This window comes from Hoplias malabaricus, chromosome 7 (assembly GCF_029633855.1).
Source record: "Hoplias malabaricus isolate fHopMal1 chromosome 7, fHopMal1.hap1, whole genome shotgun sequence".
NCBI lineage: Eukaryota > Metazoa > Chordata > Actinopteri > Characiformes > Erythrinidae > Hoplias > Hoplias malabaricus.
The window spans coordinates 27,801,657-27,828,824 of NC_089806.1; the positions used below are offsets into that span (position 1 = coordinate 27,801,657).

General features: G+C 39.8%; 1 protein-coding gene across 2 annotated transcripts in view; it reads left to right on the top strand.

The window, feature by feature from the left end:
• msraa (methionine sulfoxide reductase Aa) overlaps positions 1-27,168 on the top strand; it is a 132,889-nt gene that overhangs the window by 35,103 nt on the left and 70,618 nt on the right. For both annotated transcript variants that reach the window (XR_010803902.1, XM_066677166.1), the window contains exons 2-3: positions 23,849-23,917; positions 25,824-25,943. Coding sequence is in view for 1 of the 2 variants with exons in the window: in XM_066677166.1 (XP_066533263.1) it covers positions 23,849-23,917; positions 25,824-25,943 (189 nt within the window). In the remaining variant the exon portion in view is untranslated. The remainder of the gene's footprint in view (positions 1-23,848; positions 23,918-25,823; positions 25,944-27,168) is intronic.

The window sequence follows — 27,168 nt, forward strand, 5'->3', positions numbered from 1 at the left end:
CAATCCCCGCACTCGGTGGTGGACACCCCGGGTGAGGGGGGTTGTCAAGCTGAAGAAAGAGTCCTATCGAGCCTGGTTGGCTCAGGGGACTCCGGAGGCAGCCGACAGGTACCGAGGAGCCAAGCGGCTTGCGGCCTCGGCAGTCGCTGAGGCAAAAACTCGGGTGTGGGAGGAGTTCGATGAGAACATGGAAAACGACTTTCGGTCGGCTCCGAGAAGTTTCTGGCAAACCGTCAGGCGACTCAGGAGGGGAAAGCAGTTTTCCACCAACACTGTATATGGTGGGGGTGGGGAACTGTTGACCTCGACTGGGGACGTCACCAGACGGTGGAAGGAATACTTCGAGGATCTTCTCAATCCCACCAGCACGTCTTCCGCAGAGGAAGCAGAGCTTGGGGACCCCGGGGGGGGGGCTCGTCTATCACTGGGGCTGAAGTGGCCAAGGTGGTAGTGAAACTCCTTGGCGGTAGGGCCCTGGGGGTGGATGAGGCTCACCCTGGGTTCCTCAAGGCTCTGGATGTTGTGGGGCTGTCCTGGTTGACACGTCTTTGCAACATCGCGTGGACATCGGGGGCAGTGCCTCTGGACTGGCAGACTGGGGTGGTGGTTCTCCTTTTTAAAAAGGGGGATCGGAGGGTGTGTTCCAACTATAGGGGGATCACACTCCTCAGCCTCCCCGGTAAGGTCTATGCGGGGGTACTGGAGAAGAGAGTCCGACCGATAGTTGAACCTCGGATCCAGGAGGAACAATGCGGATTCCGCCCCGGTCGTGGAACACAGGACCAGCTCTTTACCCTCGCTAGGATCCTGGAGGGTGCATGGGAGTTTGCTCAACCAGTCTACATGTGTTTTGTGGATCTGGAGAAGGCATTCGACTGTGTCCCTCGGGGTATTCTGTGGGGGGTGCTCAGGGAGTATGGGGTACTGGGCTCTTTGTTACGAGCTATCCAGTCCCTGTACAAACAGGGACAGGAGTCTGGTTCGTATGGCTGGCAGTAAGTCCGACAATTTTTATGGACAGAATTTCTCGGCGTAGCCAAGTGGCGGAGGGTGTCCGGTTTGGTGGTCTCAGGATCCCATGTCTGCTTTTTGCAGATGATGTGGTCTTGTTGGCTTCATCGAGCCGGGACCTCCAGCTCTTGCTGGACCAGTTTGCAGCCGAGTCTGAAGCGGTAGGGATGAGGATCAGTACCTCCAAGTCCGAGTCCATGGTACTCAGTCGGAAAAGGGTGGAATGCTCTCTCCAGGTTGGAAGTGAGATCCTGCCTCAAGTGGAGGAGTTTAAATACCTCGGGGTCTTGTTCACGAGTGAGGGAAAGATGGAGCGTGAGATTGACAGGCGGATCGGTGCAGCATCAGCAGTAATTCGGGCTCTGTACCGGTCCGTTGTGGTGAAGAAAGAGCTGAGCAGAAAAGCAAAGCTCTCGATTTACCGTTCAATCTACGTCCCAACCCTCACCTATGGTCACGAGCTTTGGGTAGTGACCGAAAGAACGAGATCACGGGTACAAGTGGCTGAAATGAGTTTTCTCCGCAGGATGTCTGGACTCTCCCTTAGAGACAGGGTTAGGAGCTCGGACATCCGGGAGAGACTCGGAGTGGAGCCGCTGCTCCTCCACGTCGAGAGGAGCCAGTTGAGGTGGTTCGGGCATCTGGTTCGGATGCCTCCTGGACGCCTTCCTGGAGAGGTGTTCCGGGCATGTCCAACGGGGAGGAGGCCCCGGGGCAGACCAAGAACACACTGGAGAGACTATATGTCTCGACTGGCCTGGGAACGCCTCGGTATACCCCCGGAGGAGCTGGGGTCGGTGGCTGGGGAGAGGGAGGTCTGGGTTTCTTTGCTCCGACTGCTTCCCCCGCGACCCGGACCCGGATAAGCGGTGGATAATGGATGGATGGATGGATACTCCACCAATGTGGCATGGAATGGAGTTGATCAGTCTTCAGCTCTTCTGCATTGTTGGCTCTGGCTATATAATATAATAGATTATTATAGATTATTCATTCTTAATTTAATAAACAATATTAATTATAATATAATATAATAATATAGATTATTAAAATAGATATTTGCTAACTTATCCTACAGAATAATTCTCTTTTTAAAATAGTCACCCAGAGTGGGACTTGAACCCACAACCTTCAGGTCCCTGGAGTTGTGTGACTGCAACACTACCTGCTGCGACTAAAAATAAAATACTACTAAATAAAATATAAGCTATCTACGGTACTGTGAAATGTCAATAAGCCTATTGATTAAATATGAGAGACAAATATTGAAATTAATCAGCTATTTTAGACTTTATAAGGTAAACAATCTCTGCTCCCGAAACTTGTGATGCTACACCATTTCTAGTTAATTTCCTCCAAAGTGTCATATGTGTGCAGAGTTGTGGGTAACTGAGGGCCATGAAGGATACGTCTGTTGCATCTTCGAAATTGCTCTGAATGTAGGCTGCACTTCTAGGCTGTACCCAAAGGGTCCTTCATATTGGAACAGCCTTTTATGTTGCAGCGGGCGAGAAATGCATCAGAGTTCGGCTGAAACCTAGGCTTTGGAATGCAGTTATAGTAGGACATTGGCCAGCTATTGTAAAATCCTGGAACCTGGATCAAATATCTGGAATTGAATAGATTTCTATTACATATTTTTATGTTTTGAAAGACAGAGAAATATCACAATTTGTTTAGTTTGTTTAGTTTTTTGTTGTTGTGCTGTGATGACTTTAAGCTCATGTGCAGCTGCTTTAGAGAATCCAAGTTTATTCTATACATTTGTGTGAAGATTATGCAAGCTATGTTAGCATACTTGAATTTCTCTCTGCCTCTCTCTATCGCTCTCGCTCGCTCTCACACTCTCTGTGCAACATAAGTTTCAAATAATTAGTATAATACAAGAAAGTTGTAAATGCAACTTTGGGAATGCAATTTTACACTTGTCTTTGAAGCTGATACTGATGCATATTGGGAAAATGGTGTATTGCCCACTATCTTGAAAAACAAGACGTCTCAGTTAGGTATGTTCTGTTATATATGGTAACATAATGCTTTAGTATTTCAGCTTTATTCTTTTAAGACAGGGTGCTGACGTCCTTTTCAAATGCCACTAGTGATTTTTAGCAGACCCTTTACTAAAGCAAGGACATAAACAATGTGAGGTGGAGAGTCAGCACTGAGAAATTTGTGAGCCGGGCCTTTGAAGGCTCTTGTTTGTTGTTTACATCAATCATTATCTTTAAGTGTTTGTAGATTTATTTGAAGCCTCATTGTGTTTATCTGAGACCGCTGTGTTGTATTATGGATTTCATTTCTGTTTTTTGACGAGTCACACTTACACGTTTGTTGTATGCAGCCTTAGTTTTATTTTTGCATCATATTACACGAGGCAATATCAACAAAGGAACTTTGTAAAAGCTCGAGAGTAAATACTTTTATCATTGTTTTAGCCTGTCTTTTTCATGTTTTTTTTTTTTTTTGCTTTTTCTTTTTGGAGAGCTCAAGGCTGTTTCCACCTTAAAGGCTTGTACAGTGAGTGCTTTAATCAAGGAACACCCGAAGAAGCAAGAGACAGCACCATCAATCGAACGTCCCTTGTGTGCCCCTGTAATTCATTTGGCTTGGGTTGATCCAGACAGTGTACTTAGATCAATGTTGTAGGCCACCTTTTTCACTAAGTATCTCGCCCAAGACAGGCACAAAAGATTTAGTGGCGTGTGGCACTGATTGAAAAGGACTTGTGTCTTTGCAGAACCAGAGAGATATATCTTGGCTTTCGGGATGGGTAATTACCCCTATGCATTGAGTCCTTTCACAGCCCTCTTATAAGGTAGCCGTTGTCAAATCAGAATCCTCAGGGCCACAGTATTGTCAGGGCCTGTGCAGCAAGCACCCCCACCTTTTCTGAACACACTTCATGCCTCCCCCCTTTTGTTACCCGAGGCCCCACAAGACAGTATGCATCAGGCCTTTTATATCCTCCCCTTGACATAGTTCATAATGGCCCTCCATGTGCACTGATTGACTTTGGCTTGGTGTGGAAACCCCCAGGTTACAGCCAAAGCCAAAGGGCAAGGCCCAGGAGGACAGGAAGTCGCCCTGATCAGAAAATGTTGCATAGAGATTCTGGACCCTTGCTGCTCGCCCAAAACTGGCCTGTCTCGCCTGTCACTCAAAGGAAGCAGTCAGTCAAACTTGGTGCAGAACAAAGAGCACTAAGTGAGCGCTCTGCTGTAGGGTCAAGCTGATGAATGGCCTGTCAGGTTTTTATAAATGATCAGTTATCATCAGGACACAGATGGAGAAACGATGCTTTATTTACATGACGAAGTAGCAGAGAGTGTGACACATGGCACTCTGGTTATTTAAACCTTGCAGTTTGTCTTTTATTACCTTTTTGGGGTTTTTTACCTTTTACTTTTATTTTGGTTTTGGATTTTTGTGTATCCCCAAACATCATTTGTCAGGGACATATGGGAGATGAATATAAAACCTAATATAACTCACCTGAAATCTGTCCAAGTGTAGACTTATATTTCTATAATATGAAATAATTATTTTTAATTTCTTGGTGTTCTTAAAAACTGCAATATTTAATAAACCTTAAATTATCTTTTGTTTAACCAGCAGTATTTTGCTCTACACTAGTTAATAATGAATAGCAGCAATGATTCATATTAAATGATTCAACATTTTGGACACTAGTATGTGTTCTGGCCTGCAGTTTTCAGATATATATTTAATTACTATTAGGTGTACAAATATGTTTTGTAGTGTTTATGTGCAATGTAAAATTGTAATTCAAAGTTCAAACATTGTCCTGCCCTTCTGACTTTTTATGATAACTTTCATAGTTTTAAAAATGACAGCTGTCTTAAAAATTAATAAATAAACAAAATATTGAGTATAGATTATTTTGCTTTGAAGGCTCTCGTGATGAATGAAGAACAAATAAATTTGTCATGTTTAATACTAAACAACATCAACCAGAAATGAAAAAAGTGTGAGAATATTTACATTTTTATTTTCAATAACGCATTACAAAAATATGCAGTAAATATAACTTCTGCAGGTAAATTGATTTGTAGAGGCAGATAAGAATACACTATATTTTCAAGATAATTCCCATAACACTGTAATACTTAATAAAACTACTTTATAAGACTTGCTCATGTGGACAGTAGAAGAAATAGAAGGCCAAACATGAAGTGATTAAACTGACCTTTGGCCTTCAGTAAAAACAGAGAGCATTAGATGCAAGGATTTTTCAGCTCCTGCTGGTTTTCTAAATTGGATTCAGAGGAAAACAGTATTCTTTTAATAGTACAACAAGTGCTTCCCTGTGGAGGGTTTCTGTGACAATATTATATAATTAAACGAATAAAGAAATAATTAATTAAAAGCAGAATTAATTAATTAAATGTTTTATTAAATAATTACTGAAAATAAAAACTTAATTTTATGAGATTTATTTCATTGTTATTTAAATGTGCATTTTAAATATATTGTTAATTGTATTACTTAAATAATTAAATTAATTATTTAACTATTTATATATTGATTTAATGCGCCTTGCAGCCTTGCACTATGAAATTGTAGTGGATGTTGCATATACCCCGTGATATAAATATATTTTTATATATATTTATATATTGTGTTTATAGCGTTGACCTTATTCAAACTCTTATGATTACTGATATTTGACTAATGATAGTAATTAAAGTTTTATAATTGGCTTAAGCAATTAAAACGTTAATAATTAATTTGAGAAATAAATAATGGTCAAGCTAAGTGAGATCTTCAGGATCTTCAGACTTTTAATGAACAGACTCCACACACTGTGATTTCAAATAATGAAGGTATTTATTAACAAAAGGAAGAAGGATATTTACTTAACATAGCATAATCTTGAAATCTCACGGCATCAACGCAGGGGAAGCCAATTCGACTTTAAAGTCCCACGGTTTTGACCTCCGTGCTCCGGGCTTTGCCTCTCGTCCTCTCAGCGTCGTTGAAGGTAGGCTCGTTGAAAGGGGATCCCTTCCAGGGTGAGTCAGACAATCTTGGCCTTATGAGGGGCAACGTTGGCCGAGAGTTCCCTTTCACGGAGGACCGTGGGCCTGGCTGGTCTTTCCCCTGAGACAGGGGAGGCGTCTTCAGAGTAGTTACCTCGTCAGTCGACTCTCCAGAGACGGTGCCCTCAGAAGTCGGTTTATAACGTTATTATATCCGCTTTCAACTAATCTAAAGAGGTGATATCTTATTCTGGCCACGAATAAGTTTCACCTGCTTTGATCACTCGTGAGATTAAACTTAGATGGGGCGGTAAAACATAAACACAATTAAAAAGAAAAGAAGGTATTCAAATCACTCGACGTTACTAGTAAAAACTTCATGCTCTAGCTAACTCAAGACGTCTCCTGGGTAGCGGAACGAGGTCCTTTAAAGTCTTTGTTCGTCGGCGTGGAGAAAAGCAAACATCTCGCTTGGAGAGGTTGGAACTTAAAGAAATAGCTTAAGAAAGAGCGCGTGAAGTAAGAGAGCGATTCGGAAAAAAATGAGAGAGAAAAAAAAAACAAGAGAGAAGCGTAAGAGCTTCCGAAGAGGAAGTTAAGAGAGCATTCAGAGAGAGAGAAATGAGTCGGGCATTCTGTTTTCAAAGGTAGCGCGGTCACGCCTTATTGGGAGGTGTCCTTCCTTTGATTGGATCCGGGGTCCGAGGCTCACGTGACTGGCTTCCCGAGAGAGGAAAGGGGGAATACAGGAATCAGAGAGATCCAGAAAGAATAAGATAGAAAATTCGTGTATACCGAAATTTCTTATACATGTTAGTGACATATCACAATGAGTGTCCTGGATTATTAATATCAAACATCTACATAAAATTTTATTTTGGGTACGTCGTGCTTACGTCCCATTTACAATATTATGTTAGAAGATATTAATTCGTTTTCTTAATTAGAGACAGAACTTTCTTTCATGATTGAAAACAGTAATACACATCACTTCATTGGTTGATAGATGTTCATCCGGAGACACAAAGAGTGACATTCATACATATCGCGTACACATATTTATCAGAATTTGATTAGTTTTTGTTATTGTTTAGGCTACCTTGGGCGAGGCGTAGTTTTGCCAATGTCCACTTGGGGTCGCTGTTGATCCATGCTGTTCGTCCTTTGCGGATGAGTTTCCAGGAGTTCAGTGCAAGGTCAATTCTGGGGCCATCTGTTTAGTTGGTCAGGAGTTCCGCCTTTTAAGCGCCACTCGTCATAAAAACGGGATTGTAACTCATAGTTATCCCACTTTGTTTGTTCTTCTTTTTCTTAAAAGCATCATAAAATGGGTTTGTTATCTGGGCCGTAACCAGGCGTCCTTTGATGCAGACTTTAGGTGAGCGTGCGTATGTGTGTGTGTTAAAACGGGTCTGCGCACACACATACAATCCTGTGAAATGTTGGATTCTGTTGCAAAACGAAAATCCTTGTTAGAGTGGAGAGTTTTTATGAAGAACTCTAATTCGGTCCATACTCCACTACAAAATAATTACATTTGTCAGCATCATTCGTCAGTAGGCAGGCCTAACTCAGATCCAGTCAGGGGCACTAACATGGTTAAACTAACCAACATCTGAAGTCCGACCGTTTCCCATTCCCTGTCGTATTTTGTGAGTACCATATTAGTTTAAACCATACACAAAACAATCATTCATTCATTCATTGTGTGTAACTGCTCATCTAGTTTAGGGTCATGGTGGGCCAGGAGCCTACCTGGAATTAATGGGCGCAAGGTGGGAACACACCTTGGAGGGGACGCCAGTCCATCGCAGGGCAACTCACACTCACACATTCACTCACACACTCACTACTGGTTTTTATATCATCACAATGGTTCTGAGAACAGCTTTCCCACCAAAAATAATCAGCCTGACCATTGAAGAACATTGTGAAAGGGGACAGCAATATATACAGAGCAACAAATGGACTACAGCCTGTAATTATAAAACTACAAAGTGCTCCTGTCTGGTCAGTGGAGCTGAGAGAATAGACAATGATTATAGAAAGAAGGAGGTGGTTATACTGTTATGGTTGATTGGTTTATGTATAACTGTAATGTTTTAGAAATATGTATGTTTTAAAATTATTGTAGCCAGGAAAATGTTTGTGTTCTCCCAGTGTCCGAATGGGTTTCCTCCAAGTGCACCACTTTCCTCCCACAGTCCAGAAACACACTCAAAAGTGTCCATAGGTGTGAGTGAATGCGTGTGTCACCCTTTGAAAGACTGGCGCCCCCTCCAGGGTGTGTTCCTGACTTGCGCCCAATGATTCCGTGTTGGCTCTGGACCCTGAACTGGATAAGTGGTTACAGACAATGAATGAATGAATGAAAGAAAGGAGGGCTCACTCTATGTTGTTTTTCTTAATTGATTTCACTGTGCATATAATAATAATAATATAATTAATAATTGATAATGATAACAAAATGTGTCTTCCGCATTTAGACCATCTGTGGCAGTGAACACACACACACACAAGTGCACTAGGGGCTGTGAATACACACCCAGCCTTCCCCAGAGCCCAGGGAGCAATTGTGTGTTCAGTGCCTTGCTTAAGGGCAGTTCAACCATGGATGTTCCCGCCAGTCTTGGGGATTGAACCGAAAACTTTCCAGTACCAAGCCCGGTCCTCTAACCATTAGGCCACTATACATTAGGTATCTATAAAGCTGCGGGACGGCCTCTGGGATTTAGGTATGGTAATCCGGGACTTTGTGTGTGTATATGTGCATGCATGTATCTAGGTATGTAGCTCTGCATTTGTCTAAGCCACTGTCTGATAATCACTGTAATCCTCCTAGAGGTCCAGACATCACTGCTGGTCCATGTGAAGCACCACTGCTAGCAGGCTTGGTTAATCGGCCTGTCGTTCTCTCTGCTGTCTTCTGAGATTTGTTTGGGTGGAGGGCTGGCTTTGCAGAAAGGGCATTTTAATCCTGCAAAATTAATTAAGCTCTGTCAGAGTATTCAGATGCATCTGCTGTATCTGCCCTTGTAGTAAATGTTCTATGCTTGTTGTAACATTGGCTCTAGCTGGATGTGGGTGCAGTGTTTTTCAACTTCCTTAATGCTCAGGTTGTTTGAAATACTGTGCACAGAAGAAAGATAAAAAACAAATGCCAGATGATAAACCACCATAAAAAAGTGCAAAAAGACGCTCAGTTAGAAAAGTCAATGAACAGAACTGTCAATCCTAAACTGCAAGATTTCTCCTGGCACTCCACATAGATGATTTGCTTTCCACTGACCATCGTTTATGCATCTTTTATTGCTTATGTATTCCACAAAACATGCCCAATGATCAATCTAGACCTATATAAAGCAAGATGCTGCAACTAATGTAAAAGGAAACAAAATGAAATCAGTAAAATGCCCTATGGTTAGCTGAGCTTACTTTGCTCCATGTATTAAATCCAGTCTACAAAGGCCTAAACAGATATTACAGTGGCTTCAGGGCTTTCTCATTTATTCTGGATTTCTATTTGCTGTCACCCAGTCTGGGCCTCATGCAAGTTTTAACGTTCAGCATTGTTGCTGTTAATGTGCTTGTGGTGGGCGTATCATTGATGGAATGTAAGGCACTCTTGCCTCTCTCTTCCTAATTTGGGCCTTTGGCTTTGATGTGACTATGTGAATCTTAGTGATGGTTAGGGGAAGTGTCAGTGTGTGCACATGTTGAAGAATTGAGACGCTGCTGCTCCGGCATCATCAAATACCACCCACTCTGTACAGAGCTAGAGAAAGATCAAGTGCCTGTGCCTGCTGCTCTCATGCTCACACATAGGCAAATGAAGATATGCAGTCTCCGTACACTGTACAGATGGTGCTTTTCCACTGCATGGTACATAATCTGCTCAGTTAGGCATGAAAATATTCTCATCTACAAAAGGAGGCCACGGCAGAAAAATTTTGTTGGGAACTGCTGTGGTAGTGAGTGTTGCACTGATACGAGTGGACCAGACACAGCAGGGCTGCTTGAGTTTTTTAACCCCTCAGTGTCACTGGTGGCCTAAGAATAGCCACCAACCAAAAATATTCAACCAACAGCTTCCTGTGTCCACTGATGAAGGACTAGAGGATGACCAACACAAACTGTGCAGGAACAGATGACCTACTGTCTCTGACTTTACATCTATGAGGTGGACCAGTGAGGTAGGTGTTTCTAACAGAGTGGACAGTAAGAGGACAGGAGAGAATGTTTAAAAACTCCAGCAGCACCGCTGTGTCTGAGTCACTCACACCAGTGCAGTGCACACACCACCACCACCCAAATCATACTTGCTCTGCGGGTGTCCTGACCATTGAAGAACAGCGTGAAAATGAGCAAACAATGTATGCAGGGCAGGAGATATACAGTCTATAATTATAATGTTATGGTTGATTGATTTATATGTGTTGAGAGCTATTTCCAAGGATCTCTGTGAACCTCACACTAGGCTTAACATTTAAATACAGACCTGCTGGCAAAGACTCTGATACCACAAGATAAGCTCATTCTGCTTTATTTCTCTTAGCATTTACCTGCTGTTTGTGTTTGATCCTGACAAGGCTCCAGCACAGTATTTTAAAAAGCACTTCAGTCACTTCACAGTGCCTGAGAGCATGCGCTTCACTAAGATAATTACTATTATGGCTCACAATAGCCGTAATGGCGCTAATGATTGCGGGGAAGAAATGATGTGGTTGATGACGCCCATAGGCTTAGAGGGAGGGAGGCCGCTGCAATCAGGCCCTGCAAGACATTATCCGTGCATGTTCATTCATCACTGTCAGTCTGGATGGATGCTGCTTGAATGGGGAGGAGGTGAAGTGGGGGAGGGGAGAGCCTCAGTCCCCTCAGCTTCTGTCTGCCGGCTGTCCGAGCACCGTGACTCTGAGGCCTCATGGGCCTTGCTTAATCTGTAGGCATGGAGGAAGGGAACCGCAAGGAAGGAAAGGGGGTTGCTGAGGAGAGATAGCGTATCGGCCCCTGCACACAGCCTCTTCTTCTGTAAACCTTTGAGTTAAACTGTCACAAGTTAATGCCCATCAAAGAATGGTTTCTATTGTTCTTCACTTTTTTCCTTCCTGCACCAAAATGCTATTGACAGGGTGCTGCCTGTCATAGCTGGCAGGACAGTACTGTTCCTGGGACATTGTCCAGAGTGTTACTGGGTGTTTGACCATATTTTCCTTCTTCCATCAAAGTCACTGCAGAGTAATCAATGTTCTTGCCCCCGCCCCCCATGTAAGGATTTGGGTCTGGGCAGTTGGTAATTGGTATGGGTGACTTCCTCTGGCCAGCCAGGCAAGCTTTTTCAGCTGACATGGGGCATCAGTTCAGCTGTGCTTCTTGAATAGGATAGCTGTAACAGTAGTTTGTCACAGAGGTGTGTCTATGAACAGGCTGAGGTGGGCATTGCCCACTCAGATGAATCAGCTGCCCATACAATGAAAGCTCATTCAACATTACAGCAGATATTTGAGCGTTTCCCAATTCCAGAATTTGAAAAATTAGTATCATGTTTTAATTGGACAGTGTGTTTCGTTGAGTTAACTTATTTTTGAAATGATTATGAATCAAAATGTGTATTAAATTAATTTCACTTAGCCATGACCTGCTTAGCCAATAGGAAGATTATGTAAAATGAGGACCCCTCACACAACTCAGGGAGTAGTGTGTGTTTGAAATGATATGTTTTATATCAGTACTGAGTTTCATATTTTGATGGTCTGTGTGTTTATGTTTGGAAGTAGTTTATCGTTGGTTTCTTACTTTTCACGTTGAATGGTGAAGCAGTTATATTCTGGCCCCCAGCTTGCCACCTGTACAGGCTGAACAGAGACTAGTTTCCTTTATAGCTATCAGTAAAGGGACAATTACTGGCCATAGATCACTGTTCTATCAGCTTTAACAGCAAATACTGTACAACACCAAAACTTTATACCATTTTTTAAAGTTTACCTGAGAAAATAACAATCCAGTCCTCAGCTATGGAAAAGCATATTAAAAGCAAATACATTTTTTCAAATGTAAATATGCCCGAAAAACATAATTTAAAGGGGATGCTATGATTGTAGGGAAACTCTGTTCCCTCTGGCTTGTTTACCTTTAAAAGCTTCACTTTGCAGTACTGCAGTTAGCCGTCTCTCTATTCTGGAGACATTTCTACCCCATAAACAGCAAAAATAACTCAATATTACAAACTATTGGAGCAGGAATAGACATCATCTAAAAAAGCTCCAGATACCTTTTTCTGCTGTGAGGAGAGAGAGAGAGAGAGAGAGAGAGAGAGAGACTGACTAGCTTACTGGACCTAGACACTTTTTTATATACCATTTACTAGCATTGGAGCTTTATAAAAACATTAGACTGATTTCAAAACATTTTAGACTGATTTATATATATATATATATATATATATATATATATATATATATATATATATATATATATATATATATATATTTCTTGATTTAAATAGTAAATGTCACCTTTAAGCACATGTTTTTATGCCATACAAAGGAGGGAAATCTCTTTAGACCCACTACAAACGTGAATGTTGTAATTAGGCTATGTCTTTTCTCCCCTACTCCTGGAAATGAAATTTTGACTTTGTTTACATTACCTATTTAGACAAAAAACAAAATTTTTTGCTGTTGCCCACCAAATCAATTATCAAGATGCCCAGTCAAATATGACCTATTAGTAATCTAATTTGTCAGCTGCTGGAAAGGTAGTTATCTACTGTACGGTGTACAATTTAGGACATCCTCAGACCTCAGCGTCAGTACTCGGGCATTGAACAGAACGGCATCATTCCTCGTATGAAATGATATCAAGTAATTAAACATCAGACTTCAGACCAAACGGCTTCAGCCCAAACTCCCTCGGAACAAAAGGCTTCAGACCAATCTCCCTCAGAAAAAAAAGCTTCAAACCAAACACCCTCAGCTCAAACTCCCTCGGAACAAAAAGCTTCAAACCAAACGCCCTCAGCTCAAACTCCCTCGGAACAAAAAGCTTCAAACCAAACGCCCTCAGCCCAAACTCCCTCGGAACAAAAGGTTTCAGACCAAAGGCCCTGAGCCCAAACTCCCTCGGAACAAAAGGTTTCAGACCAAAGGCCCTGAGCCCAAACTCCCTCAGACAAAACACAATCAGAAAAAAGGCTTCAGAATATCTAATAACAGTAGCGCAGTCCATGCCACAGACAACACAGCTTCTCGTTTTTATATTCAATATTGGACACACATTAGCATTTCTGATGTCAATGTTGTTAAAATGGTGCTCATGACAAGATTTCCACTTTTATTTCTTCTCAAGAGAACACAAGTTCAAGACTACGCTTTCATTTTATTTTGTTGTTCGTTTAAAGAATGTCTGAACAGTTTTCTGAACTGAACGGTGAATTAAGTTGGTCTTCAGGCGCCAATGTAAGGGACCACTATCAAAGTACACGTTCTTAAGTCCTGTGCTGAACTTCAAAATCTTAATAGTTACTGTTGTACGCAAACTTTAAAACCAATTGCATTAAGGCGTATCATGTTACTGCTCTTTGATTTTACAATTTAGTGTCCTACATTAAAGATTTCTTAATATTTGAACTTGTCATTGAAATTAAACACTAAAATCTACTCCCATATTGCTTACTGTAGGCTGTATTAACTTGTGGTAATAAGGCAGGCTTTAATGCAATCGGTTTAAAATTTTTGGTCCTACAGTGACGAAATGATATTTTGAAATTCAACACTAAGTATGTGCACTTTGACGACGGTCCCTTACATTGGCGCCTAAAGACCCGCTTAATTCACCATTCAGTTCGGAAAACTGTTCAGTAGAGGTGGGCGATACAGGCGAGGAGGGCGATACTGCGCTGCTCTGCGGTGTGTCACACAGAGAGTAAGCTTTCTTGAATCACTGCGTGCGGGAGAGAAATAAAAATCTTGAGTATCGATCTTTTTACACGAGTATTGCTCAATATCAATACCAGCGTTGGTGTCTATATGGTGGATATTATCGATATTTGGATCGATCCGCCCACCTCTACTCTACTCTACTGAGACTTTATTTAAACGAACAATAAAAATAAAACGGAAGTGTAGTCTTGAACTTGTGTTCTCTGGAGAAGGAATAAAAGTGGAAATCTTGTCATGAGCACCCTTTTAACTAGAGATGAAACGATCAACGTTTCTCAGGCCGGTTCCGATCCCTGATCACATCAGCCGATACCGATCGAGGGCAGGGCTATATGCCACTGCAGGGCAACATGCAATTTTCGCTGGGATTGTTGCTCTCCTGGACCTCCATGCTTTCCTCCAGTATTTCACTGTACATGGCAGACAAGGAATCTGTTCGTGATTTTTCTGTTGGCTTGGCTGTGTTCATCTGACTTGGTCCTGGCATTTCTTCACCGGAACACGGCTCCCGTTTTGTTTGCGCATAACCCTTAGGTGGGATATTAAGCGGCAGAATCCCTCGTCTTCTACAACCAAAAAGGGCTGATTATCTAGCGCTATAAATTCCATCACTTTGGCTGCGATTCCTTTAGCCTTTTGGCTGTTGCTGCTGTACTTTTCGTACCGGTCAAATGTGGTCTGCATGGTTTTCTGAGTTATTTATTTTGTGCTAGCTGCCCGTGCTAGCTCTGCTGTTTTCTGATACTCACTGTATTCAGCTGCGTGGTGTACTGTTAAGTGCCGTATCAGATTAGTAGTGTTAAATGACTTTGTTTTGGTTCCCCCACGAGACATGTTGGTTTTACAAATTTTACAAAACGCCCTGGATGAGTCTGTGTCACATAAGGTAAAAAACTGCCAGACTGACGACATGTTTTCTAACAGTTCAGATAGGAATTGCAGGGACTTTACCGGGGTGGTTTTAAGGAGGCTCCTCCTGGATGAAACGCTAGCTCGGGATTGGCTAAATTTGAGAAATATCGGCCGATCGCAATCTCATATTTTGATTAAAAATCGGCCGATACCGATACATAGCCTATCGATCCTTCCATCTCTACTTTTAACAACATTGACATCAGAAATGCTAATGTGTGTCCAATATTGAATATAAAAACGAGAAGCTGTGTTGTCTGTGGCATGGACAGCGCTACTGTTTGGTCTGAAGCTTTTTTTCTGAGGGAGTTTGGGCTGAGGCCGTTTGGTCTTAAGTCTGATGTTTAATTACACAAGTTCTGAGACATGACGATGGTTTTCCCGAGACTTGATGTCGTTTCGTACGAGTAATGATGCTGTTCTGTTCAACGCATGAGTACTGACGCTGAGGTCTGAGGATGTCCTAAAATGTACACCGTACTACGGTGATTTCTCTGACATAAATCAACAGATGAATGTCAAGTGAACTATTGGCAGATGGGCAATACTAGAAAATCATTGTATGAGAATCGCTGCATGGTATACATTTTTTCCTAATTATCATACTTGGGGATAGTTTAAAGAAACACTAGGTAAGATTTTTTGTTTGCTTGTGGTCTCTCCCTACAGTTGCAGACTGTCATTCACTTTTACAGCACTGTTTGTTTGTTAACCTACACCTCTTAAAAAAAAAAAGACACTAGAAAGTGTTCTTTGAGTGATGCCACAGAAGAGCTACTTTTGTGAGTGTGACAAAACATTAAAAAAAGCCTTCACATTAACTCATTTACAAAAGTAGTTCTCAAGAAGACACTCATTGAATGTTTTTTTTTTTTTTTTTTTTTTTTGGCAGAAAGCCAGTTTTTTTTCTGGGGAATCATGCAAAAAGTTATTTTTAGATTGTGTACTGCTACATTGGTGCAAGAAAATTAAGATTAGCATGTGTAACCCGGAGTGTAACTCTGAAATGAGTACTGCGCTGATAATGACAATCTATAACTAGAGCGTCTTAATAATCTGCCTTATGATAATAAACATTCATTAAAATACTGCCTACCTAAGCGGCAAACTAGGCTTTGGGACAGACCTTAAGTGTCTTAGTTCATACAGGCCAGGAGACCTCTCCCTCCATTGCTGGCTCAGGAACTGCTGAGAAATGGCATCTGGAGGCATCTAGACAGTAGAGAGACCTCCAAATGTTGAAAAGCATGAAAAGGGATGAGGATATTTCTGTACTTCTGCTCCATAGGTGGGTAACACTGACTTATTTTTGGTTTTAATGTTGCATTACTAAAGGAGGAACTCACTCCATATTCAGGAGACCGCTAACTGCATGAAGGTAAAAATGCATAGTGAAAGTGATACAAAACTAAACAGCTCAAGATAAAATAGAGTTTCTGTAGTATTACAAATTGTGAATAAAAATTATCATTCAAATTAAATTTCAACTATGAACAAGCTAGAGTAGGCTTCTTAATTAAGCAATACCTGTCCATCTTATAAGAATGAACACAAACAGCTGGGGGAAGTTTGTTTTGCTGTGAGAACAGTTGGTTTCCAGAATCACATTCTTTGCTTTTAAACCAATATAGCAAACCAGTTGAGCATATTTTGACATAATTATTGATTAATATGTGCATCATTATGTGAACAATAAGTTAATCAGTTAATCCTAGCATATTTGTTGTTTTCCATTTGTGTCACATCATTTTAAGTACACACAGGGAAAAACCTTAACAGTGAAAAGTTTAAATGTATATCTTGCTAAGGATAGTGCTGCTGTCTCTTTATCCTTCATGATAATGCCCAGGCTGAGTGTAAGCATTTTTGTTATCTTACTGACTAACTATAGTGACTTAAATGAGTTAATGTTTTTTGTCTGATGGTCTTAGCAGGCTTGAGTACAAGTCTTTCTTCATTCTTAATGGAGCAGAGAACTTGATGCCACACTGGCCTGAAATAGAGCAGCACTAACCAGTGGAGTGGTGAAGGGGAAAGGCAGTGGCGGGCAGAAAACACAAATGCCAGGGCAGATAAGGACTTGCTCGTGATTCGCCTCATTATTCTGACAGATTTTTTGGGTGCTCAAATATAGGCTCCCAGGCAAGCTAGTTAGTCATTCTCAACCCAGTCTGAGCTACTGCACAACGACAAGAAATATTCTCTTCTTTTTTTTTTTTTGGGTTGTGAGGGATTTGGGAGCTCAAAAGATTCAAGGATTCAAGCAACTGTTCACTCTTCTTTCGCTCATGCAGATAATTAATCATTGGGCTGCAGTTTACCAGTCATGATGGACTGTTAAACATGTTGCAGACCTATGAGGTACATCATTGTAGCTCACCTGTAGACTCAAGTCTTCAGGTCAAATCTTGTTATTGGTTTTAGTAGTTATTATTACATAATTATTGCAAAAACTGTAATCACATACAAATGTGTTCCTGATAAACTGAAGCAAAACTCTAGACTTACTTTGCAAACTGGTTATGCTTAATGTGTTTTACACAGCTAACCATGTGCATTTTTTATGCCTTCCTTTTTTTCAGGCTCTATAGCCTGATGAAAGAATAACTACACAGTACAGTGGTTCAAGGACAGCTTTGTGCTGTCAAATATGAGACTATATACATAAACACAAATGTACAGTATCTTGCAAGATTTTATGCAGCTTACTGTGCTTTTATGCATGGTGTGCATGTTTACATTATACAATACAGTATACATTTGTAGATTTTTATTTTTTTTTTGAAAATAATATAGTTTTTGAAAACTTTGGTTAAACAATTTAAGAAAAACACTATGCAAATCATGTTTAATTTAAGGATAAGATTACAGAAGATATTGCAGAATGAAACTCTTGCAGAAACCTGGTTGGCCAAGAGCTGTGCTATAACTGAATTTATGCAGTCGCTAGTGGGGTTACCCTTGCGTATTTACCTCTTACCTCTGCTGTGTCTCTTACTTGAGAGTCTCATGTCTTGAACCAAGTGCACTGTGAGCCGATTTGAGCCATTAATATTCTGTCGCGACTCATTGTCTATGCCTGCTGACATTTACATTTAGATTGTTTATCTGACAGTGGGGGGGTGTCCAACCTTTAATGAATATGGCTGTGTTGCTCCCGAAAGGCGGCAATTACTGGCTCTGTTTAAAGATAATGAAAGTGGAGGGATGTGGTAGGTGGGCATTAGGCACGACAGAAGAAAGGGGCTGCGTTGTGTTGTTCTTTTCCACCTACCATGGCAACAGTGCACAGAGGACTTCCCTGTCACATTCTCCTCAGTTTCCCCTGCAGTTAGACATAATAAGCAGTTCAGAAGTAAGCACTTACAGGGACCAGCAGGCTCACAAATTTCATATGCATACAAGGTGAACAAGAGTTATAGATATTTAAGTAAGAATCCATGCAACATTTCTGGTGTCCTGATTTTGGGTGTGGCTGCGAGTGGCTGTTTAATTTGGAACACTAAGTAATGAACTATGTATCACTTAAAAACTTGTTTAATCTTTGTGCTATGGATGAAAATTTCAGTCAATCAGGCTACATAACATGATTAATATCACAATATTTTTTGAAGGTCAGTGCATTATTCCAATCTAACTTGCAATTACTTTTTTTAAAGAACATATGTGACAGGTCAATGTCTAATACATGTTAAAATTTATATTTTAGTTTGAGTAGTGAACAAATGCATACAAATAGTTTAAATATATAAAATACAGTGAGAAATTCAGCAAGAAGAGCTGAACTATGGATGGAGATACTGCTGAATTTCTCACTGTATTTTAGATATTTAAAAAATTTGTATGTCCACTCCTCAAAATAAAATATTAATTTTAAAATTTATTAGAAATAATACATAATATATGTCACATATATAAGATTGTTTGACCACCATTTTGTCCTTTTGAATTTGGCTAGTTAAATTGGTGCACATTGGAACAATGTCAGAATACCTATTAGTGAAATCTAAAATTTTAGTAACCACCCAATGTACAAACCTACCATAAAATGGCTTAGCATTATCCTTTCTTCTCGTTATCTGCCAGATGAAAATCCCCTCCTTCATGGTTGTGGTAGCATTTCCTGCCTAAATGATAGTCTAAACCTAAAGTGTTCAGGAGTGGCTGAAAGGACTAAATGCTGAGGGTTTGATGGGATGGGACAAGTCAAGGTGTTACTGTTGCCTAAAGCACTGTCTAGAGGGGCTGAACTGCAGTGAGAGCGAGCCATTATAGAGAAGGGGCATGGTGAGAGGGTAATGGAATGCTCTCTAGCACACCCTGGGAAGCAGCCAGGTTGCCTATCTTACACTGGAAATCTGAAATGCAATCCTTGCTGCCTGGTCCTACATTTCTGGCCTCTATGTGTTACTGTCCAAAGGCTGATGCACTGCAGATCAACAAAACTGCCTCTGTCTGCTTCACCTCAGTCAAACCCAACAAGTTAATATGACAACATTGGAGTATGACAGAGCATTGCAGAGTACTAAAGGAACAACTAGATACTTGCACAAAACCAAGGTGATATAAAACAATGTCAATGGATAGAAAATGTATAAGAGACTCATATAGAGCTGTGGAGAATGTAAGGCATTGAGCCTGACAGCGGGGCTGTAAAAGTGATTTAATGAAGTCTGTTCTAATGCTTTCTCCTCGGCCCACTTATACAGATTACATTAGACCAGTGCTGGCCTTGACGGCAAAGCTCACAGTTCACTACGTTGTTTGAGTGCAGTTTCAGTTCTAAAATGGAAAGGTTAAATTGACACAAAACTAAGAGGAAGGCCTCATTCTGCTTTACTGACAATTTAGTTACTCCTTGATGTAAACACTGCTTGCCCCAAAATTACTTTTATGAAAAATGTGTCTGACCTTAAATCCAAATGCTTTGGTAAGAATAATATGGTATAGCTTCATGAGATATGATTATCAAAAAATGAGTCAGGCTTCCTCCTTATGAAAGGGATAATTAATAGTTCATAGTTAATTCTGCAGTCTGGGGGAATATTATATTTAGATTGTATAATGTTGAATCCTACATTATGACATAAGCAAAAGAGTTAAGTAAAACTACTTTCTTTACTTGAATAAATGGATTAAAATCTAGCTATAAGAACCCATTGCCCTTAGTGTTCCTTTGTTAGTGGCTGCACTTAATGTGCTGCCATGGACCCATGGCTGTGCGGAAGAGCTGCAGATTGCCTGGCAGTCAGCTGGCTGTATTGGCATGCCTGGCTGCCATAGCGACACATTCATGCATGCACTTGGCAAAAGCCTCTCATCTGTGCCCAGATGTTGAACTCACTAGCCTTGATTTATTCTAATCCATGTAAAAGCCTTCCACCACCTCAGCCCATCTGTGTCAGCAATGCATGTTTAGACACCTTACTAAAGCGCATTATTTCAGCCAGGTGGTTTAGAGCCCCCTCCAAGTCCCCAAAATACCACTGTCAGTTGATTGGACTGTTTGCAGCTGCTTGGCAACACAAAGTTGGATAGGCAGTGTAAGTGGGTCACCATTTGTCCTTGTTTTGGAAGATGCATGCAAAAGTGCATGGGCACATTCAACACACACTACTTATCTCTTTTCCCAATTTTAAAATTAGTTTTATGTATTTTCCCATCTGATTTGGTCACTTGTGGCTTATTTTCTTTATTTTGTTCTCATTTTGCATAAGGTTGTGACTGATAAAAGAGGAAAGAAGCAGCATTTTGTTGTAGTCATGATCAAATTTGGACATTACTTCATACATTGCATGAATATGACAGACGGATAAATGGCCAACAAACCACAGAATTACTGAATAAACTGTATTATTTACTTTTTTTCAAACAATAGCTGTGCGTGTGTGTATATGAGGATAGGAGAGAATTAAAGGTGATGTTAATCACAAACGGCTAACTGCATTACCAAAAGTGCTACAAAACTAAATAACTCCTGTTACGAATGAGTTTCTGTGGTAATTCAAATGATAAATAAACCTTTACAGACAATTTAAACTTCAGCTATGTACAAACAGCAGTCGTATTGCCCCTCAAACCATACGACTTAAAAGACGTGACGAAACAAACCAGAGAGAAAAGCGTTTCCCCAGTTATACGTCCTCTTTAAATATCAAATCATGCAACAATATAAATTAACATTAATTCATAAACTTTTACTCATAGATAATGGATAGCCTTAATAGTCTATATTACTAAATTATCTGGGTTCTTTTCAATATATGTCTTAAAATAAGATTAGTGAAAGCGAAAAAAATAGTTTTACTTTTATCACATTTTGCAACAGACTGTAGCTGAAAAATTTTACAAGCAGTAAGTTTGTTGTTGATTTTCTGAAATACTCGGTCAAGGGATGATATATCCAGATAGCCTGGTCCAGATTGTAACGAAACCGGAACGGGGCAGACGCTTGCAGATGAAAACAGGATTTTATTTACACAGGGAAGAATATTCAAGAGGCAGAACTCAATACACAGGATAACTGAGGACAAGTCTCAGTCTCAATAACATAAGCCGGAAAATACGGTAAGCATAAACACGAAATAAGCACAGCAATCGAAGTACAAAGATGGCAGCTCAGTATACCTAACGCGACCGAAGGCTATACTTCGCAACGAGCAAGTAACAGGCTGTCCTAATATACCCACTAGTGATGTGTCGGTCGCGAACGAATCGGTTCAAAGAGCCGGCTCTTTAAAGTGAACGATGAGAGCCGGTTCCCGTCTAAGACCGAGCCATTTTTTTCTAAGGCTTGTCATTCAACCAATCAGAGAACAACAAGCAAAAGAAGGCCATTCAAAGGCCTCAGTTTACCCACGGCTAGTCAAGGTGATGGCAGGGCGACTGTGTATTGTAGCGACATCAGTACCCTCTGAAAGGATCTTTTCAAAAAGTGGGCAGATATTAACAGAGAGAAAAAAACGAATCAACCCCTCCAAGCTGAGACACTTGGTTTTCCTGAATGCCAATCTGCCTTCCAAAAAATAGTTGAAGAAAATGTTAAATCAGTTAAATGTTTGTTGACAGTTGTGGTTGTTTTAATCACTACCATTGAATGCTGCTGTTTTGCACTTTGCATAGTATTTGTTTATTTTATTACCCAGAAATCGATGACTATTTAATTTAACAAGCTATTTTGTAATACCTACCTTTTGGGTTCCATTGGCTATATTTCAGAGTTTACAAGCGATTTTTTATTAAGGTGTTTAAATAAAAATCCAGTAATTTAAACAATTGAATGTGTGAGTGCAATCAGTGAGTTATTACAAGTCAGCCATAAAAACAATTGGCCATTACAACACTATTTATTATTTTTAATATTGAACAATAATAGTTTGTCCATATAGTCATGTAAAATGTAGGTAATATTGTTCTGTACCAGTGGAAATAGGTGGTAAAACAAAGAGCCATTTAGTAACCGAAAGAGTCGGCTCTTTATGAAGAGCCGAGTCAAAAGAGCCGGCTCCCCAAAATGAGCCGAAATTCCCATCACTAATACCCACACGCTGAGTTATCCAGGTGACAGGGATTAGAACTCAGGGGATGATGAACGAGGAAACCTTCCCTGACTGGCTGACCGTGGGCATGTGACAGGAACTTGGGACAGAGTGGGATCCTGGGAATTGAAGTCCACCCTGTCCTGAGGGTTCATAGAGGTGTGGGGAGACTCGATAGGTATGACACAGATAGGTATATAGAAAGACAGATAGATGGATAAATAGATACTTTATTGTCCCTGAAGGAAATTTAGCAGGTAGTAGCAAGTAACTAATATAGCCTTGATTCATACACACGTGTGTGTATATATATATATATATATATATATATATATATATATATATATACAGTCTCAATAACATAATATATGTATATATGCTGTATATATATATATATATATATATATATAAATATATATATATGCAGCTTTGTGACAGTGACCTCCCATTAAAAGAACTTTACTCTTTTTCATGATGGTATGTTGTGGATGACCTACATCATCCATCCATGATGGAGAGCAATTGGTGCAGTGTCCAGTTGGCACAGCCACCATAACCAATCCAGCTCTACACCGACCACTGAACAAACTCTCCTGAGCAGTTTGTCCAGTCGCATCTCATCTCTCTGCTAGATGCTGCTTCCCCTGATCACCATAACACAATAAATACAACTAGATACCATGGACATGTAGAACATTACAAGTGCTTTTTTCAACCCTCCCAACAACACATCCCACAATGACAGTATTGTCTAAGAACTTGTAACAGGGTCATACATCATGTCTGAAATCTATGGTGTAAAGCAAAAAAGTGAAAGTTTGCTTTTTCATTAGACAAATCTGGTCTTAGGAACCGGGGTACTTTTTTAGTCCCTGCTTGAGCCTGGTACAAAGCAAGCTGAGTTAGGTACTAACCTTGCTGAGTGCTGATTGGCCAGAGAGATTTGTAATTCACCATAAAATGCAGACCTGTATAAACTTACAGGTCATTAATTTATTTATTCATTGTCTGTAAGCTCTTACCCAGTTCAGGGTTGTGATGGGTCTGGGGAGAACATGGGTAGAAGACATCATACTCCTCACGCACAGTTACCCAAAGTTGGTCTCGAACCTACAACCCCAAGGCAACACAAGCTGTGTGACAGCGACACTACCCAAGTGCTACTCTTTTCTCTACACTGTCAGAAAATTTGTCATTAAGGTGGTACCTTTTGCAGTCTCTGTAGTGGTACCCTCAAGGGTACATATTTGTAACTTTAATTATAAAGCATAATTGTACCTTATTCTATTATAATTATAGATTTAAAAATTGTGTTAATGTCATACACACCATTTAATCTCCAGGATTTATGTTGTTTTATTTGGCACAGTTCTATAGTATTGCAAATATTTATCAAGCAGTGAATTAAAGGACATCCTGTCCTTTGTTCTTTGTGTCTGTCCTGCAGCTAAGCATCATGTCAATGAGAACAGGATGGTGCCGCCATTCCCAGAGGGATTGCAGATGGCAATGTTTGGTAAGTGATCTGAATGCTCTGTTGGACAGATTTTAATACTGAAATGTTTGTATGTTTTGCCTGGCTGTGTAGAATCTCAAATGAAAAGGTCTTAATAGAAAATATTACTTCCCATTTGATTAAAAAAAAAAACAACAACAACATATTTTTTAGTCTGTGTATAAATCATGTGCAGTTGAAAGGGACACATGCAACAGTAGCACCACATTAAATATACTTTATGAAGCTGCTGAATGGCACAACTGTCTACAGCCCCCACAGCCAGGAGTCCAAGACAGCATAAATTACATCTTTCTGGGTCAGTAGGATGGCCTGATGCTAGCCAGTGGGATTGTCTTTTAATGTAATGTAATTGTAGAGTTATTGATTTTCTCCAAGCATGTGGAGCTCAGATGAAGTTGTATAGCAGCATTTTATAAAGGAGCAGTGGGTGGCTTTACATGCTAGCCTTCATACTTCCAGCATATTTGTGATTGGCGAACTAGTAGGTGGAATTAGCACTAACTAAAATGGGGAGAGAAAAAAACAGATAGACTTGCTAGTACTGACTAGGCAGTGCAAAATAAATCCTAGTATTCTAATTTAAAGATATGGCCACCTGCACATTATACTTAAAGGCCTATTAATATTTAGCCCCCCATTTTCTTTTATTTTTGAAATACTGATGAAATATCTCCATGAACAGATTCAGTGATTGTTGTTAACATGATATTGGGATTCATCATTTAATAATTACAGCAATGTCAAAAAGATTTCTTATGAACCTTACTTATTACAATGCATATCACTGAGAAATCTAGTAAATGTACAAACAAGTTAAGCATTAGAGCATTTTTGTCAGAATTATGTATGAATGTAATTTATAATACAAAGATTCTCCCACTCTTTTGTCACTTTATTGTAACTGATGCATAGTATTTAAAAAAATTACAATTGCCATTTTATTAAAAAGCAACACAAACTAACAAATACACTACATTCACATCTTTACAATTGCCATCATTGAAATCACCATCTTTAAACCATCTATATCAAAACTTACACATACTTTTGGATTCAGAATGATCACCAAGAACAGAACAAATTGATGCACATGCTTTTGCTGCATGTGATGACTGCAGTGAAGAATAAATTCCTCTTGCTATTTCATTTTTAGATTATGTTTTGTTGAACAAAATGACAATTGTAATTTTTAACACTATGCAACAGTTACCCTAAAATAAGACCCGGTGAATGTTTGAATTTTAAATGACAATTATGCATTAAACAAAATAACATTTCAAAACCTATTTGTACACATTTTTCTCACAAATGAACAATGCTCATCCACAGAATTGCATGCCGGTGGATAACTATAAACAATTTGTCTTCTAATATACTTTTATAGTTATAGAGGGAAAAGTATTATTTGGTAATATATGCTTAGAGTCAGTATTAGTTTTATGGTGGTTGAGCTGTCTTTACTGCTCCCAAGACTATTAATGATAGAGGAGTATTTACTTTTATGGCACTGTAATTTTCTAGTTGAGACAGAGAGCATCACATTTTAGAGGCTGATTTAACAAATATATGGGAGGACCTTAGCTGAGAATGTCTGCCCATAGATACACAGACACCCAGACATAACATAATATAGGCTGCTGAGAGCTTTGGGTTTGGGGGACAGATGATATTTCTAGTAATACTACAAAGTAGAAGCTCAAGCAATAAAGAATGTTACTTCCTTTATTCAACAAAGAATTCGGTAGTGCTAATTGTATTAAGTGGATAAAATATGTTAATCATTTTTATAAAGGACTCAAGCCAAAAAATTTCCTTTTAACTTTAAAAATGTTGGAGTGGCCCAGACAAATTCCAGTTTGATCCAACATGTTTAATTGGTTATACTTTTTTTTTTCTCTTTAAGGTATGGGATGTTTCTGGGGAGCAGAACGGAAGTTCTGGTGCCAGGAGGGAGTTTATTCCACTCAGGTTGGCTACTCTGGAGGCTATACCCCCAACCCTACCTATAAGGAAGTCTGCAGTGGTAAGTCAAGGCAAACCCACTGGTTGTTTCACTACAAAATATTATAAGGACTCTTATAATAAGGACAATCGTTTTAAAGCTGTAATTTTAAATAAAAGACAGGGCACTTTATATATTTAGTATATTTAAAAGACAATGTGTCAAACAAGGTGCTGCCCAAAAAAACCTATTATTTATTATTTAAGACAAGGTAACATTTCCCATTCTGTGTTAGCTTAGAAATATACCTAATAGAAGCAAAAATAAAAGAAGTAAAGCCTGTAAAACAAACAGGACCACATAATATCTCTGAGGATGCAAATGCCAAGGCAAATAAATACGTTTTAATATGGGAGAGGACTTTATGAACAATGGAAGATTGCTCCAGAGTTTCGGTGTAGCAACAGAAAATGCCTGATCATTCTTAAGGAATGTGAAACAGCTAAAAGAAACTGATTTGAGAAAAGCAATGATTGAGAGGAGTGAACACAGCAAATATATAAGTGCCATACCATGTAAAGCCTTAAAGACAAGCAGTAAAAACTTAAATTTGATTAGGAAAAATGAAATCCTACCTAGTGTGACTTGGTCAAAAACTGTATGTGACTATGGGTAGCACAATAGATGTGTAAGCATTACAGTTAAAATAGGTAACTCTCACACACTCAACACATTACCACCAGGTCGCTGCAGCACTGTCAATGATCCACCAACCAAATCATACCTGCTCTGTTGTAGTCCTTGTAGTAATTGTATAGTCTGTAACTACAAAGTGCTTCTATCTAGTGATTGGAGCTGAGAGAATGGACCGTGAGCGTACCAACAAGGACGTGGTCATAATGTTATAGTAGATCGGTGTATATCTGACAGATATACTCCTCTCAGAAGATTAGTACCTCTATCCTAAAATAGAGTGCCGGAGTAATATATATATATAAAAAAACAATAAAATTCCTCCTCTCTGCTGCAAACACATCTGTATGCATAGAGCACATCACACTTCATAAATTATGCAACTGCTGGTAAAGCCTCTATGCTGAAATGATTTTAAATCGGCTGCATGGATGTCCTTAGATTTCAATCATGATGTGTTTCAGACACTGTGTTTTTTAAACATCCAAATGGCATCAGAGTCATTGTGCTCCTCCTCTCCTTCACAAAGAGTGTTTCTTCTGTGGGCCATAAATAAATAAATGAACAAAATCAAATAGGTCTTAATGGAAAATTCATGCCATTCTTATTGATT